The sequence below is a fragment of the Equus caballus genome, chromosome 22, assembly GCF_041296265.1.
Source record: "Equus caballus isolate H_3958 breed thoroughbred chromosome 22, TB-T2T, whole genome shotgun sequence".
NCBI lineage: Eukaryota > Metazoa > Chordata > Mammalia > Perissodactyla > Equidae > Equus > Equus caballus.
The window spans coordinates 29,753,834-29,772,445 of record NC_091705.1 but is presented as its reverse complement, the minus strand read 5'-3'; the positions used below and the strand labels follow the sequence as shown (position 1 = coordinate 29,772,445).

The 18,612-nt window shown below is 37.8% G+C and overlaps 1 protein-coding gene across 14 annotated transcripts in view; it reads right to left on the bottom strand.

Annotated features, from left to right (window-relative positions):
- RALGAPB (Ral GTPase activating protein non-catalytic subunit beta) overlaps positions 1–18,612 on the bottom strand; it is a 91,282-nt gene that overhangs the window by 41,042 nt on the left and 31,628 nt on the right. For 4 of the 14 annotated variants that reach the window (XM_023626551.2, XM_070247473.1, XM_070247480.1 and 1 more), the window contains 10 exons: positions 17,271–17,449; positions 15,806–15,954; positions 15,461–15,677; positions 11,516–11,717; positions 8,522–8,689; positions 7,889–8,003; positions 7,357–7,504; positions 5,068–5,132; positions 3,288–3,417; positions 1,389–1,522 (listed from right to left, as the gene is read on the bottom strand). In XM_023626551.2, coding sequence (XP_023482319.1) covers positions 1,389–1,522; positions 3,288–3,417; positions 5,068–5,132; positions 7,357–7,504; positions 7,889–8,003; positions 8,522–8,689; positions 11,516–11,717; positions 15,461–15,677; positions 15,806–15,954; positions 17,271–17,449 — 1,507 coding nt within the window. Of the gene's footprint in view, positions 1–1,388; positions 1,523–3,287; positions 3,418–5,067; positions 5,133–7,356; positions 7,505–7,888; positions 8,004–8,521; positions 8,690–11,515; positions 11,718–12,942; positions 12,979–15,460; positions 15,678–15,805; positions 15,955–17,270; positions 17,450–18,612 lie in introns of all 14 variants that reach the window. The other 10 variants (XM_023626552.2, XM_070247481.1, XM_070247476.1 and 7 more) reach the window with 3 other exon arrangements.

Here is an 18,612-nt window from a genome sequence, read left to right as displayed (position 1 = left end):
AGGGGCAGTAAGAACACCTTAGGTTTTCTTGCCTATTTTGTCTCTCGTGAGTTAGTAAGTCAAAGCCTCTGCTCACCTGTCCCTACATCTGTAAAACAAAAGGCTTGAACTTTATCATCTCAGACAATATCACCTTATGTATGAACATTACCTTTTTGTTCAAAAAGTGTCTTACGTATTTCATTTCATTTGATCCTGATAACACCAGGTGTTGTGCACAAGATAATCCTGCCCATTTCACAGATAAGAAAACACTTAGACATTAGTGAGAATGTGGAGAAACTGGAACCCTCATACATCACTGGTGGGACTATAAAGAGATTCAGTTGTTGTGGAAAAAAGTCTGGTAGCGTTATTCACAATAGCCAAAAGGTAGAAAGAGCCCAAATGTGCATCAACAAATGAATGGATAGACAAATTGGTGTATATAAATAAGATGGAATATTATTCAGCCATAAAAGGGAATGAAATTCTGACATATTCTACAACATAAATGAACCTTGAAAACAAGTTAAGTCAAAGAAACCAGACACAAAAGGTCACACACTGTATGATTTAATTTATATGAAATGTCCAGAATAGGTAAATATATAGAGAGACAGAGCACAGATAAGTGGTTGTCAGGGACTGGGGGGAGGGGACACCAGGAAGCAACTGCTTAATGGATACAAGGGTTTCTTTTTGGGGTGATGAAAATGTTTTGGAACTAAAACATAGAGGCGGTGGTTGCACAACACTGTAAAAGTACTAATAGCCACTGAACCATTCACTTTAAAATGGTTAATTTCACATTGTGAATTTCACCTCAATAAAAAAATACTTGGAGACGTGCAAATGGCCACCCAGCTCTAAGCTTCCACAAAACTGAAATAATAGCTGTGAAAGAAATTTGAAAGTACAGCCAATTTTCACTTACTTCTGATAATGGAAGATAAAAAAGTCACAAAAAGTCCCAAATGGCATATTTTAGGATAATCACTCTTTAGAAAAAGAGCCTCTTTTCTTCCTTTACCAAAGCTGTGTTTGTTTATTAAAATTAGATGATCCTATAATGGCACAAAATGTCATGCTGAAAATTTAAGGGTACTATATGCAAATACAAAATCAATAGGTATTTTATTATGTCCCAATAAATAAACAGCAAGTATTAAAATGTTTCCTGTAATTTAACAGCAAAAATATCATTTATACTCTTTGAACTTATTGAAAAAAAAGCAAAGGCCATTTTGTAAAGTCTCACTTGGAGGCTCATTCCTGCACACTATGGATACAAACTATGTTTGCGTATAACCAATACTGCAATACCCACACCAAGTGATCATGAGATACAGAAAAAAGAGCCAAGATCCAAGTTCACAGGGCTAAAATGAAAGGGCTGCCCTTCTCACCTTTGCCAGGCCAGAAAGGAGCTCCAGAGCAGCCAGTGATATGCTCATGTCTTGCCGCCACTGGGAATTAAGTCTTTGGGTGACGAGATGAATGCTGCGAATCAGGAGCCCAGCAGCTGAATCTGTATTAAGAGCTAGGATATAACCCCAATGCCACATCCCACAGGGAGGGAAAACAACTAAGCATTAGTAACGAGAAGCACAGCATTCCACCAGGCACAGACCACAGCAGCCACAGTGAGCACAATGGGCACCCACACAGTGCTATGCTCCCCGCCCCACTGACCTGAGCCATCAAGCCTGACTGAACAACAGTGCATGGGGCACACACACTGGACCAGGGCAGCTCCTAGCTCCCAGCTCAGGTACTTTCACACAGACATCCACCGGGATTTGGCAGTTTCAATATCAATCTTATAACAATGTAAATCTTAAAATTTCTAAATTAACTCAATAGAGTTACATTTTCAAAAAAACAATGAAAAGGCTATCAATTATTTCCTTGGAATTTTATAGAGGAATAAATTCAAATTTTAGAATCCCCTCAGATGCTGGGAATTATCTGAAAGCATCTGTTGAAATTGTTCTCAGGGTTTAAACCATCCAAAGTCACATGCAATGCCTTTTCAAACACATGTTAACATTTAATTCTCTAAGACTACTTTAATACTTCTAAAAAGAATTAAATAACCAAGTCATTGTGTTTTTATTTGGCCTCCAATTCTATATTTAAAAGTAATTACTACTTAGCTAATAATAAATTAGGACAATTAAACTGAATTTATAAAAGAAGCTTTAGGGACATTATACCTGTCGATCCTATCAGAAAGAGGGCAGTGACAACAGAAAAAGGAATGATCATTAAAGAGAGACATTCATGCGACACTAACACAAATCTGGATTTCTTAGTAAAAAGTATTTTACGACATTACAAGCAGAACTCACTAACACCAGTTCAAAATGCTGAAACAAACAATACTCACTTCAAACATTTATATTAGAACACATACAATAATGCAAATATTTCTTTAGCATAAAAGTGTTTTAGAAAGCATGAAAAATAAACATTTTCACCAATAGTATACTTAAATCCACAAACATAATGAGTAAGATAATTTAAATAATTTCTTCAAAAATGCCATATTTAAATCTGTTGAATATCCACAAAACGACCTTATGTATCTGACAGGCTCAAGGATACTTTATAGCAAACTTAAACCACAGAAACATGCCTGCACTCCTAGGCTCATAAACTCTCCAGATAATTAAAAAATTAAACTCACATCTAAGAGTCTAGATTTCATTCCAATCTAGTGGGATTAATAGTCACAGATTCAATACACTAATTTGCGAATAAAAACATAAAGGCACCCACAAACTTACAGAACCCGTAAGGTAATTGCCCAGGGTAAGGACCTCATTGAATAGGATGCTCTGTTGGCAAATGTTTCCTTAAATTATAGGTTTTAAACACGAAGACACTCTCCTCTGGGTTACCAGATAATGCATATCCCATCATGTACCCTGACCACACTGCAATAAGTGCTGTACTGGCAGACTCTGCCATTAGAATTTGAGGCACAGCCCATGTCCTATTTGACTCTGTATTACCAGCATCTAGTACAGAATCGAAAAATGTTTCCTAACCACCTCTTACAATCCTTTATAAAATCTAATAAACTACCCAAAGTCTAACTGCTAGAAGCTATAGAGCTAAATTTAAAAGAGTTTTCTTTTTCTTAATCTTTTAGACTAACAGCCTCTCTATTACACTTAAGTACATAAAAAATCATGAACATTAAAATTTTTTTAAGAAATGTTTGCTTGTTTGTTTTGTATATCTGGGCATTAAAAGTCATTCCACAAACAATGAATTTCAAAAAAATAAACGTGGCTTACCATAATCTCTTAGGAGAGCTTGAGCAGGTCTTTCACTATCAGGAGTTGTGGGCTCCGTGCTTCCACCACTTGCTGAACTAATACCACTATTAGTGCGACTGTGACTCTTCAGGTTATTTTCTCCACCACCCTAGTCAAATAAAAATGAATCAAACATTTGAGGGCTGTGTACATAGTTTACAACTATAGACAGAGGTCAATCATTAAAAGGTATGTTGATAAAACAGAATGTGCTAATTAACCAAATAGCACAAACTGATACACAGATAACAATTAACAAGGGATTAAAACTATCATGATGTTTTTGCATAGACACCAGCTACTGGAGGGTAAGAAAGGTCTGATGATTACAGGTGCCCATTCTGGGGTCTTCTTTGCTGGGGTTTATAAAAGGCAGCCCAGGACCTTTTCCATCATCACTAGACTTCACTAGCTAATGACTCTGGGTCCTTAAAGAAATACCCTAGTGCCTCTCAAGCAAACTTCAGAACAGGAATACAATCTTAAAAAAACAAAACACAAATAAACAAATAAAGTAACTTTCAAATGTATTTATATAATGAAACACAAACAATAAAATACTATGGTTAGGGGGCCAGCCCCGTGGCTGAATGGTTAAGTTCGTGCGCTCTGCTTCGGCAGCTCAGGGTTTCCCCGGTTTGGATTCTGGGCGTGACGTGGCACCGCTCATCATGCCACAACTAGAAGGAGCCACAACTAAAATATACAACTAGGTACCAGGGGGATTTTGGGAAAAAGAAAAAAAAAATACTATGGTTAGTATAAAGATTAATTCCTATATGTACAGGGGCTAACAAAGCTATTAAAGATTTCCTTTTCTTTTTTTCCTATATAAATACAATTCATTATAACCAGATCAGTTGATTATTATTAGCCACCTACTGGTACATGAATTTTCTTAACAATAATTTGATTGCCCATGCTCCATCCACCCAGCTCATCCAGTATATTCTACTAATTTCCCCATTCCCCTGCCTCCACTCTAGGTATAGGGATCACGTATCTTGAAGACAGAAGCAGGGGGCATTGGGAGTCTCTGGGAAGCTTTTCTGATTTAGGAGCATTGGTGCTTTGAGGAACCTTCAAACTTCGGTCTAGCGTGGCTAGAAAGAGCTGATGAGATGGTAAAGAATAAACTAGATGCTTGCTTCCAGCCAGCACTAGATCTACCAGGGATGGAAGGATTTATAGAGTAGGGGACTTTTCCTATACTATTCAAGCAAACACAAGCACAGCAAATTCAAGCACAGCAAAAGGGACAAGAGCTTTAAGTAGACACTGTCCAGGAATAAAGACTGCATTTAGCCAGAATTTCTCTCATGCAAAATCTCTCAAGGCCCTGACTTACAGTTGAAGAGCCAATGAAAGGTATGAAATCTCAAAATACATGACATTTTAAAATAGGATCCTTATGAATCATGGAGCTGAATTTACAAACAAATGTCTTTAAAAATCACAAGGACAGGGGGCCGGCCCCATGGCTGAGTGATTAAGTTCGCACGCTCCGCTTCGGCAGCCCAGGGTTTCTCCGCTTCGAATCCTGGGCGCAGACATGGCACCACTCATCAGGCCATGCTGAGGCGGTGTCCCACATGCCACAACTAGGATGACTCACAACTAAAATATACAACTATGTACTGGGGGATTTGGGGAGAAAAAGCAGAAAACAAATATCCCAAGGACAGACATTTTGGAATGTAATTTACATAAAACTAGATGTTGACATTCTCTGACAGATAACATGTGGTATGCTTCTTACCATCTCCATTTGGCAACCAATGGCTTCTAAAAGTGCTGAATCTTGAACAATATTTAACATTGCCCCTGCAACAGAAAAAAATGCATTTTATTTAAATACATAACAAGAATATTAAAATGGCCAAAACATCTCAATTAACAGTAGAGATAAGAACATGATTTTAGCTGAGTACTCCTGAAATTTCCATAAAATTACTAACAAATCCATTGGTTGGTCAGAAAGATACTCTTTAGAAATGCCCTAATTCTGATCTGCCCCCAAAGTTTTAAAACCACATTTTTCTAAAGGTCGAACTTTGCCTTACATAAAAACATGATGATTATCACATATTTTTTAATTGCTGCGAAAGACCAGACATAAACATCTCAATTTCAAGGGTAATACAAACTAAGAAAATATTATGGAATACTTTTAAAACCCGATGCTGACCTTTTAAAAATAAAAACAACACAATAAAAATCACAGCTATTATCTTTCTGACTGACTGCTTTTTAAGAATAATTAAAGCCACATGGTTGCCCATGGCAGCATATTCTAAAGGCAAGTTGCATGTATTTATCAAGAAACTCATAGCCCTAGAAAGGGTAGGACAGAAACAAAGATGGTGAGCCTAGCACACTGCCTCTCATCTCCCTGGGAGAGTACTCTTGCCCACAATGAAAAGAGAGGAGAGACGCAGCTTTGCCAATCTATGACAAGAGTGACAAGCGACTCTTGAATGTACATAGGGAGCTCTTTAGAGCAAGAGTAAAGCAAAACTACTCTATCAACTGTAGAAATCATCTGATTTCAAGTGATATGCTATTTGGATAACCTAAAACACTATAACTCGGAGGCTCTCTCATATCGAGATCTAACCTCTGTTCTTTCAACTCCCTTCCAAAATGAAAGGATTTACTCTTCCCTATGTCCTTGTCTTTAAAAATCACAAGGACGGGGGCAATCACAAGGACATGTGTTTATAAATTCAGCTCCATGATTCATAAGGATCCTATTTTAAAGCATCATATATTTTGAGATTTCATACCTTTCATTGGCTCTTCAACTGTAAGTCAGGGCCTTGAGAGATTTTGCATGAGAGAAATTCTGGCTAAATGCAGTCTTTATTCCTGGACAGTGTCTACTTAAAGCTCTTGTCCCTTTTGCTGTGCTGGTGTGTTGGCTTGAATAGTGTAGGAAAACCCCCCTACTCTATAAATCCTTCCATCCCTGGTAGATCTAGTGCTGGCTGGAAGCAAGCATCTAGTTTATTCTTTACCATCTCATCAGCTCTTTCTAGCCACTCTTTCCACCTTCTTGCTGCATAACATACTATCCTTCCTGAGCACCCACTCCAACCACTACTGCCATCACCAATTCTTAGGCCATGGCATTTCCTCTCCTAGAATGAAACCCTGACTTCATTTCTGCCTATTCAAATGCTGTCCTAAAAGATCCATATTAACTTCCACTTCCCCCTATGAAGTCTTCCTTGCTCTTTCAGTTTCTTCTCTCTCAACACTGAGGACACCCCAAATGACATGACATGAAGGCAACAAGCACTGCCTTCTGTTGTTACCTGACAATTTTGTGAGGGTATTCCAATCTCTGCAATGAGACTTGTTCAAGGATAAAAGCTATGCCATTCACTTCTTTAGTATTCCCACCAGAGTACTGTACCTAGGACGAGGCCCTTGGCTTTGATGAAAAGCCAGAAGTACAGAAAGAGACAGATGCAGTAATCAAGCTGAGACGTGAAGAGGGCTCAGAATTCAGCAGTGGCCATATAATGATGAGCCAATTAAGACAGAGAATCAGTATGATTAGGAGACCAACAGAAATCAATAAGGAAAAAGGCAGGAGGCATAGCAACAGCTACTCCTCAATTTCCTCTTGGCAGGGTTCTGACAGGGCTTCCAGAATTAAATCCAACTCAAAATATTTTCACATATATGTAAGGGGCAGGAGGAAGGGGAAGAGGCAGAACTCAGGAAGGAGGAAAAGAGAAGAGAGGAAGGGGGGAGTAGTGGGGGGAAACGGGGATAGAAGGAGAGAGGAAGGGCTAGTAGAAAAGAGAAAAACAAAGAACACAAATAAAACTAAGCAAAAATGACCTACCAAGACCACTGTAATGCTTTTCTTCTCTCATCTCACCCCTTTAAATTTTTTCATATAAAAGCAAACAAATTCTGCCTCTGATTCAGAATAAAGCTTCAGGCTTGGGCTTCCACCCCTGACCCCTGCCTCCTCAGCAGGCTGGGGTGAACAATAACTGGATTTTCACTTACAAAAAAATGTGTGAACACAAACCTAGTATCATTTGAGTGTTGTTGGGGTCCGTTTCCGTTTGCAAGGCACCTATTAATATATTCACAAGTCTCAACTTCAGGGACAAAAAAGTTATTGGTTTATCATAAGAAGAGCTGTCATCATTACTAAACTTTCCTTCCAGGACCACCTACGGAAGAAACAAATAATTTTTAACATCAACTGTTGTGGTACACTATGCCCAGGTAGGAACTGCTACAGTGCACAAAGGAAAAATGAGTCTAACAAGCAAGGCTTTCAGTCTGCCTAATATTAGCCACTGTGCTAAGTCTGTCACTAACTCACACAACATATGGTATCAGATGTCACTAACCTAACACCACTTGAAATGGTAGACCAAGGCATGATGGCTGACTGACAGAAGAAATACCACAACAAATCAACTTTGCTGATTCACTTGAAATAATTTGAAAACAATTTTTAAAAGCTCCTATTCCATTTTCAAAATGTAATTTGACTTGAATTAGTACACAAAACAGAATACAGACTATAAAAAACTTTAATAAAACATTACCTCAGATTTGACTGTGCCAAAGTGATGCGGGAGGGGCAACAAAGAAAGTAGGATATTAATGGAAGATCTTCTCAATTCTGTTGGATTTACATAACTTTTGAATTTTGAGAGTTCTCTGCCAAAGAAAAAAAAAGCTATTAGCATTTCTGAACTAAAGTATATTTTTAGCTATTGCCAAATATACATTATGCCAATTTTTCACAATACAAGCACTGGGTTTGGTCTCATAGAGAATGCAGTAACTACTTTCCACTGAGTTTATATTCTGCAATTTGTATGCGTGTGTGTGAATCTCTATGTTAAATTGTTGGGGAATTAAACTAGACTCTGACAGATTGATTGACTGATTTTAAATGTAAGGCCGACTCTACAAAAGTAGGACCTCTGAGCTACTGCTGCTCTTACTCCTCTACATCAGGCCAAAAAGGATTCAACCAGCTCATGGACAAAGCTGAATGGAAGCAGTTCAGGGATGAGGTGGGTCTGGATGTTCTACACTCATTTAATGTGGCCTGAGTCTCCTCGGGCTACGAAGACAACTGGATAGGATAAATCAGGAAACTGGGGAGGCAGCACCAAAACAGACCAGGTCAAACCCGACAACTGATATACTAGTACAGAATGATGGCTTACCTGTCTGGCAAAATGGTTTCAAGAGCTGAAATAAAGTAAGGAACCACAACATCAATCCCTTTCAAGTCACAGCAGAACAAAGGAGGGGAGTTTAGAATAACGCTGGCCAAGACAGGATGGCACACATAATCATTTATCTGCAAACCTTGAATTAAAAGCATGTAAAATCTAGGAAAGCAAGAAAAAAATTTTAAACAAACTGCTGATCAACTGTTTTTATAATTATTTATATTTTGTACATAGTCATCTGAACGTCTACTTCCACTCTTCATTACTTCTATCTTTAAAAGCTATTACTGGAGTTAAACAATTCAGAATCAAATACACTAATAAACAAATGTTCTTTCCTAATGAAAAGGAAGAAAAGATTCACATCTATTATACCTTCTGGAAGTTTTAAGCCCTGTAACTCAAAGTTACAGGTGCCTGCAAATGAAAGCAACCAAAACAAAACCAAACAAATGGCTGCAGTAATTATCAATAAACTGGAGGAATTACTGAATTGAATTCCACATCAGTAAAATTTTGCAGCATTTCACAATTCCTAAAAAAAAGTGTGTGGTTGTGCCTTTTTTCCCCTTCCCCATTAGTTTTGGAGGGACAATGAAAGGAAGAAACCTCATTCAACCATGCGTTCATCATGATATGAAGGTAACTGTGAGTAAAACTCCTTTTGAGAATATACTTGCGTATACCTTACTTTTAACCTCTACCTCTCACCCGCTATCCACTAAGTGTTCAATCTTCCATCTTTCAGAAGCAACTACATCAGTATACTCTTCTACTATCGTAAGGCACTCTTCTCTTCTCTGCAAAACTCTCCAAAAACAACTTCCTCACCTCCTGGTCACTGTCAACCCATTTCAATCTATCTTCTTGCTCTAGAACTCAGCTAAAACCAGGTTAGCAAATAACCAATGGCCTCTCAATTGCTAAATCCAGAAGACATATCTAAGTCTTTGCTTTGCCTTTTTAAAGCATTCAACCCTTTGATTACTTCCTCCTTCTCTCTTTCTTCTTCTCTGATCTCTATGGCTATTTCCTTTAACAGATTCTCTTACTCCACGGCCTCCTAATATTGGTGTTCCTCAGTTCTCTAAGATATCTCTTCCACTAGCCTAGTTTTAAACACTATTTAAGCCACCGAATATAATCCAATCAGTCTCTAGCGCCTACCTCTCAACTGAGCTCCAGATCTATTAGCCAAAACTGTACTGGATACCCGAGGGCAGGACATGTCTACTGATTACTCCAGTACTCCCTGTGCAGTGTCTGGTACAAAGTAGGAACTTAGTAAAAGTCTGTAAACATTTGTTGATAAATATCCCACAGGCACTTCAAATAGGTTCAAAACTAAGCTCATCACTGGCCCCCTCAAAAATCTGCTCTTTTGGTTGGTCATACTACCACCCATCCAGTCTTATGGGCCAGACAGAAAGCTCATGGTCACAGCCTTCTCCCTTCCTTCTATTGATACCATATGGGGTATCTCCCCAACCTTAGTCTCCCTCCTAAGAAATGTGGCCCCACTGCAAGGGTGCCAGCATCCCATGTGGCCCACCTTCACACTCATAGCTAACTAGACAAGAGGTAGACATCTGATTAATCAGATCCTCTTTCCCAGGAATCTGAATATTCGGATTCAGAGACACTAACTGGCCCTGCTGGTCACCTAGACCAAGGCCACGGAAATTAGGAACTTAGAAGTAGACTGCAATACAAGATAATGATCTGCAGAGACGAGAAGAATGAAGCAGTTCTGGGAGACCATTTAGACAGAGAGCAGAAAGGAGGAAAGTTGTTCTGGTCCTTGAACACTTTCTAGTCCCTGGTTCCTGCCCTTTGTGAGGCCCTACTGCATGTCCTGACCTTAGAATATATTAAATAGCACTAGGTTCTCATAAGTCATCCCCATTTTGCTTAAGTCACATCGAGAGGGTTTTCTGTTACTTAAAGCCAAGAGCCTATTAAGATATCCCTGATCAGTTCCCAGCATGTACCACTCTGTTTCATATCTATATGCTTCTGTACTTTGTTCCCTGATAGAGTCAATTTAATCCTCTCTCCTGAGAACCTAGTAGGTACACACACACCTGAATGCTCTTGATATTAACATCACTTCAGTAGCCATGTGAATGATCATGTGAGGAAGGAAAATAGAGTCAAGAAAAATAGGAGGCCATTACAAATTCATTTAGGAAAAAAGTGACAAGGCGTGAAGTGTTACGGTGGGAACAGAGAGATTAGAAAGAGGATTAAGATAAAGCAGAAAGGCAGGAGTTGGTTGACCAAATAAAGATACAGAGGGAAAGAAGAGGAGTCTAAAATGACTCCTAGTTTCTTGCCTGAGCAACTGAATGAATGGCAGAACCATTCACAAAGACTGAAGTCATAAATTTGGATAAGATGATCCCACCCAACTTGCTAACACAGTCTAAACATTACCCATCCTTTATAAGTCGAGCACAATCACCCAATCCACTATAACTCCTTCCTGAACCCTCAGGGTAAGTATATGCTGCTTCATCCTCTGAATGCCCACAGCACTTTATCTGTGCCTCTCTCCTCTATGACTTCCTATTACTATTGGATCATTATTACCTGTGTTCATGGCTTTGCTCACTCAGAAAAATAAGCTCCTCAGAGGCAGGATTTATAGTTCACATTTATGGACCACCTACAGAGTCGAATATTGTGTTAAAAATTTATTTAAAAATTACTGTGGTCCTTCCAAATCTCTCCATAATTAATAAAAGGCAAATAAGATCAAATAAATAAAACTTCTACAATAAAAAAGGTCTTAAGGATCTTTACCAAACCTGATAAGGCAGGTAAAATGAATGGAAGAAGTTAGGAAAAATTTTTATTACTTACAGACATTTGCAGGTACTTCAAACCAACATTTACTTATCAATTCAGCCTACGAAGCCACGCTACAACAGTTTCACCATCAAAACTATATAAATGGAAAAATAAACAAAAAAATTCTAAGACCTGGATAAATAAGCTGGCAGAATCTCTTCTCCAGTCTTCTTGCTACAAAAAATCCTACATAGTGTCCCACAAGCCTCAGCTCTTCCTGCTTCATAGTTATCAGGAAATTCACTTGCATCAAACATAGGATTGGAAACCATGGTGTCTGTGGACATTTGTGACCCTTTCCGTCGAAACTCCATGCTAGCTTGTGTTGTAATGGCTGGGGAGAGAAAAGGAGGGTTTTATTATACTTGTCAATATGCAAATAGGCTCATGGGACCCTGGACACAAAGATCAAATGTTGGTGTCATTAAATAGCTACTTGAATAGAATCCAATAATGCTTTTGTTTAGCAACTATGTCTTAATTTTTTTTTTTTTAAAAAAAGGGCTCTCTGGAATCTTTGAAAATGGGTAACAATTAATTTACAGCGGTATAGTCATTTTAACAAATTCTACAAGAAGCATTTTTCAACTGAATTTTTGATAAGCAGAATACATTTGTAATATATCTGTATGTGAATACAGATACATAACACAGAATTTGGCTTTTCTATTATTTATTCTGTTTTTTTCCTCCCCCTATAGAATGATGCTTAAACATTAAGAAAAACAGCTACTGCAATTTATACATTACCCCAGACGGACATATCATAACTGAATGGGCAATCCCATGCCAGTTTGTATACTTTTGGGAGAGGGCAAGGAAGGATGAGAAATGGGTAGGGAGGAAGAGATAGAATTCCCACCACCCACCCAACTCCACACACACACCAAAGAACCGCCCAACCAAGCAAAATGAGAATGAATTTTAACAACCACAGACAGCAGCTAACTTGAGGTTGATACATCAGAAAATCGGATTGGTAAGAAAGATTATCATGGTCATTTGTTGTCACTGAAACAGAAGCCCTTCGAAAGTTGCTTTTATTTTTAACAAAAGATTTCACAGTGTAATGAAAATCACTCTGAAATCTTTTATCACTCTACATGAAATGTTTAAATTATTTTGTAATAATAGATTTAATAGAATGCAGAGTTAAGCATAAATCTTTATGCAACTTCCCATGAGCCATTTTTCGTCCTGAATAAGCTATCCAGCAATAATACATTTGAAAAACACTACATGCAGAATGCATACAAATCAAACACTAAATCTGTATAAAAATAAGCTTAAAGCTTTAAAAAAAAAAAAAAGCCAAAACACAGTTAGTGCAAAATCCTGGAATTCATGACATGACCAGACTAGTGTACAGAAATAATGGGACTGATTCAGGCAGATTAATTTGCTTTTGCCAACAATCTTCCCCATTCAAAACACAGAAAAGTATTTTTCTTCCCAAGTGCAAAAACTACAAGAGACAATGACAATCAAATTTTTTAATGGAATTATGAAAAAAATAAAACATGACTGCAATTAAGGAGAAGCTTCTGGTTCCTACTTACAAGATTTATAAGAAAGAAGAATTTGGATAAAAGATGCTGCAAGATAATAGAAATAAATGGAAACAAATCAAAGGACAGTAGTAATTATAAAATACTTTAAAGATGGTGAAATTTTACAGTAAGTTAAGAAGCTTTTTAGCTTTTTAAAAGTTAGATTAAAAGATTTATGATACCACAAGCTAGTTCAAAAACATAGGAAATTGTGCATTCAGATCCAAAATTATGATTTTTGTATCATGCAAAACAATGAACGAAGAATATTACACAACTACAAAGAACTGAGATTTTTGAACTGCCCATAACGTGCATTAAAATTTTAGTTTATTAACCCTTCCCAGCTCAATGTTACTTTTACAAAGCACAGTGTACTGTCACGTAAATCTAAAGCTATCCAGTTCATAGAAGCAAACATTTAAAGTTAGAGGTGAACTGCATGGCAGAATTCCTTGATGGCAGCCAGTACTTAGAAAACAGACTAACAGTGTTAGCATTCCGAAACCTCCCACCACCCCCAACACCTCAAGAGTGGCACCCAATAGCACTCTAACTCATTCAGCTATCTGGACACTCCTATCTCCTGGGTCATGTAACAGACTTTCTCACCTGTGAATATGGGGCATTGGGGAGTGTGAGGGGGGCGGTTTCTAGCCTTTCCCCACCAAGGCAAATGGTAAGAATTAAAAACAAGAATTTGTTGGGGCCAGCCCGATGGCAAAGCAGTTAAGTCCACACTCTTCACTTTGGTGGCCTAGGATTTGCCAGTTCCGATCCTGGCGTGGATCTATGTACCACTTATCAAACCAGGCTGTGGCAGGCATCCCACATATAAAATAGAGGAAGATGAGCACAGACGTTAGCTCAAGGCTGAGCTTCCTCAGCAAAAAGAGGAGGATTGACGGCAAATGTTGTTAGCTCAGGGCTAATCTTCATCAAAAATAAATAAATAAATAAGAATTTGTTGCCAACATATGATTTGAATTCTGGTTTCTACCTTTTGGCACAAAATGCTGAGCAAAGCTGTTACAAACTCCCTAGAGAGTGGGAAGATCAGTAAGTTCCCTTTAAGCAAGCCCACCAAGGAGGCAGTAGGTTGAGCCACTCTGGATTCAGAGATTTTACTGTCAACAGCTTGATATCAAAAGTTACACTGTAAGAATTGCATCTTAATAAAAATAAAAATGACATACAACTGACTCATTCTAGAAACTACAATACAAATTATAAACAGAAATCCCAAAATATAAGGCACATGAACATAAGAAAATAAGCCAAAAATGGGTTTTTAAAAGTTTTCATTTAGTCATAAGTAAGCACATTTCCTTATCCATAATTAAGCACTACTTTCAAACTTGTAAATAAATATAATATGGAAATGGTAGAATATAAAGTGTCTGAATTCAACAAAATAAACAAAGGAATCCCTAACTCAACCATGCAACCTCAAATTATATTCCTGAAAAATGTCTTTATATTCACAACCCTTCTAAATTATTTAAAAGATTTGTAAGAACACCCAAAATAAATGTATGTGTATAATGCTAACAGACACAGACCTTAGTCCTAAGATGATACATAATAGCTAAGAATGCATTTCTGAGAGAAAGCAGAGACCCTTATGACCATTACATTAGTTTTACCCATGGAATTAACATTCTCCCTAGGGATGCATAAACTAATGCAATTAGGCATCCTTTTATCTCAAGCTATTTCCAACCCCAGTGGAAATGTGCTTTCTTAACACACAACCAATATACTTATTAACGCATATAGCACAGTGCCTGGCACCGAGTAACTGCAGCTCAATAAATCCTGGTCATCATTATTCAGCTTTATAAGACATGTCATAAATATTCAGTACGTTCTGCAGTACCCCACCCTCCCATCCTGTACCCTATTGCCACTACTTCTAAGTATAATGGTAAGATGACAAAAATGAATCAGATTTTATTAAGACAGAGTTTCATCACTTCTGTAATAAAATCTAAATGAAGATATCAGGGTTATTAATTCTCCACCAGTCTTATTTAGTTACAGAGCAAATGGTATTTTTGAAATAAAGTTCTCTATAAAACCTAAGAGGTTAGAGTCTTTTGTGAAGCGAAAATTTTCCGATATTTATATGTACTAATGAGTGACTGGTTGTCAAAATCTAAGAAAACACTTCTTGTAAATAAATTTCTGGTCAAAATCTTTAATTCTTTATATCAATATTATTATCCTGGCTGACATGAAGGTAACTTCCAGGTCACCTACTGAAAGGAATTTGATTCAACAAAAAGTGGCTAACCTGAAGTAAATAAAACCAGACAAAAGCCAAACCTCATAGAACATACATAAAAAGGACAGGTAGGAAAACTTCCAAAATTCTGTTACTTCAGCTGGAAGGGGTTAAGCACAAGACATTGCTTGGTGAGAGACAGAGAGCTTTTTAAGAAACATTAATCTTGCAGGTAGGAAAGATTAAAAAGAAAAAAGAAAAGGAAAAAACATGGTAACGTATTTCTTGAGCAATATTTACCAGTCATGCTGCTGTCTCTGTTTATCCCATTATGAAGTTTACAGTGAACAAATGCCGCATCAAATAACCATGATCCAAAGAGATTCAAGATGCTGTTAACCTTTGGTCTCCGAGGTGCAGGCAGTGGCCTGGGTTCTGAACTAGTCTGATTTGGACTGGACAGAGGAGAGGTGGAGGATGTCTGCTGCTGAACTTTCGAGGCATGAGCAGTACTAACCTATTAGAAGAACACAAGAATACATCCACACATGAAAAGTTTGAGAAAACAGTAGGACTTTTTAAAAAGGATGGCAGATTAAAAAGCCAATCTTTATACAGCATAATAACGGTGATGAAAACTCTTACTGTGCTTGTCTTCATGGTGGCCTTATTCACAGTAACAGCCCGGTGCCTCCGGTTATGTGGTGGAGTGGTACTGACAGCAGTGCTTTGAGGCATACTTAATCTATTCACGGGTGTTGGAGGAGCACTGTCTGATCGGGGTCTAGAAATGCCTTAAAAAAAAAAATGGAATTAATTTTCATAGTTCAAAAAAGATGGTCAGAAAATCTTCCTCAAGCAACACCAGTGAAGGCTCAGGACAGATTAGAGCAGAGACGGCTAGTTGCCTCCCAATATCCACTTGCCCTTTCTCCCTGAGAAAGACCACAAATTTTAGCTGAAAACGACTACTCAGAATAAACAACTATATTTTGAAGCCTCCCTTACAGCTAGATGTAGCCATGTTCTGACCACAGTGAAGGGGGTGACTGTTGGATGGATCTTCCAAGAAATCTCCTTAAAATGGCCAATCAGGGGCCGGCCCCACGGCTGAACGGTTAAGTTCACACGATCTGCTGTGGCAGCCCAGGGTTTCGCCAGTTATGATCCTGGGCACGGACATGGCACCGCTCATCAAGCCATGCTGAGGCGGCATCCCACGTGCCACAACTAGAAGGACCCACAACTAAAAATATACAACTATGTACCAGGGCGCTTTGGGGAGAAAAAGGAAAAATAAAATCTTAAAAAAAAAAAAAAAAAAAAAAGACCAATCAAGTGTTGACTCTCCTTCCTTCCTAATTCCTGAACAGGGTGGCTGGAACTCATTCAATCATCATGGCCCATGAGTGAGTGCACAAAGGATGGAGAGTCACAAGATGGAAGGGCCATGGGTCCCTGACAATAATGGAACCACTATAGCAGCCCTGTACTGCCTAGCCCTGGGCTTCACATGGGTGAAAATAAATTATCTTGTTTCAACCACTGGTATTTTCGATTGTTATGTGCAGCCAAACTTAATTTGAACTAATATATTACCTACGTGACATATGAACAAAGTGTACAAAACAGACGTTTTAGAAAATGATAGATATTAAATATCACTGCCTTTCAACAACAGGTTAAAAAAGTTCTGATTTTTCATATTCCTAAAATGTGAAAAACAGTTTAAAACATTAGTTCACAAAAGGTATAATTTGCTTCCTAATGATACATGTAAGAATGACCTCTAATGCATTTTAATCTGTACTTTCTTATATTACTAGTGAGAATGAACACTTTTGTCTTTTGTAAATCATTTATTCACATCCTTTGTCCATTTATCTACCAGGTCTTATTCTTTTTCTTAGCAGTGTTTAATCTATTTATATGAAGACAACCAAAACTCCCTAGCTATAACATTTCTTGCAAATAATTTTTCCCAGTTTGTTATTTATAACCAGATCTGTTCATCTTTTTCTTTGGTCTTTCCAAAATAGTTTCTAAAACTAGACTTTAGAGTCATCTACATTCAGCTCTTCAAACATCTAGCAACATACACAAAATTCACCTAAGAATGCATCCACCAGACAGCTGATTCCACGCATGGCACGAAAAAATATTTGAGGCAGATGTTTAAGGCAGGGATACTGATTCAATTCTTGTGGCATTCCGCTCACATTCAAGAACTGTTCCTGAAATTTGGGAGTAGAGCTTATAATGGCTGGGTTACTCAAATCCACGGGATTACTATCAAAAAGAGAGAGAAGAATTAATTAAACATTTAGAAGTTCCTTTAGCAATAAAACGCATGCAATCTAATTTAACACCAGGGCTGTCTGTGCCTATTTCTTTGATTCAGAGAGGAGAATGATCTCTATTTAATAGGCTAGGGACTCAAACGTCAACACTCCTTTACAGAAAATTTTCAGTATGTTTACACAAACTTACTCTGCCTGTCCAGAGAATGAGAATCAAAATAAGACTAGAAGTTTCTAATTTTTTAAGAGTATATGTGGATATTTTTCTAATATGTTTGGAATTAAGTGATGGAATGGTAAAACTATAAACAAATCAACCAGAACCCCAAGGAAAATATCTTATTTTAACTTTTCCAATTTCTTAAAAACTGTCTGAAAATCAGGATTAGTATTTGTGTTCATGTGTAGTTACTAAAATCATGTATTTCAAAACAATGCACCTGGGCTTGAGTTATATTTTGTGTATAAATAATTTTAACTATTTCCATTAAAAAACAGATTTAGATTTATACTCAAAATGGTCTGCTTAGCTGTCCATTAAACAGCCTATTCAACTCAAAGTAACCTTGTTAAACAATCTATAGCCAGCATCTGGAAAGAATTTCTACCAGCTACAAAGCCAAAAGAACTAGGCTGAGAAATACAAATCAGTGTACTTCTCTGCCCTTTGAAATCTCATTTTCCACCCACACAGAATCTTAATTTCAAATAATTCCAAGTGGGGAGAGGGAGCACATGTGCATGTAGGGAAAATGGGCTTCTAGCACTAGGACATTGTACCCCTAGAACTGTACTCCATGAGGTGGGGAGAGAAGATGAGGAATCTCTAGCAGCACTACCTGCCAGGGGTTGCAGTTCTTCTGTTCAGAAATTATGAAAACAGGCACTAAGGTTGGAGTGGACTACACCTGAGTGCAGCAGAGCTCTGCTAAATTCATGTCTACCTGACACTGAAAACTGAGGAGACAAAGGCATTATACCAGTTTCGCTAGAGGTAAACTTGAAATGATTTTATTGGTACTCAAATATTCAGAGAACAGATTGAAGAAAAAAATAAAATTCGAAATGAGAACAGGTAACAAAGAATATGGATTAGATAACAGAAACTGCCTTCCTGTAGCTCCTAATGCCCTGAGTATCTGACACATTTGG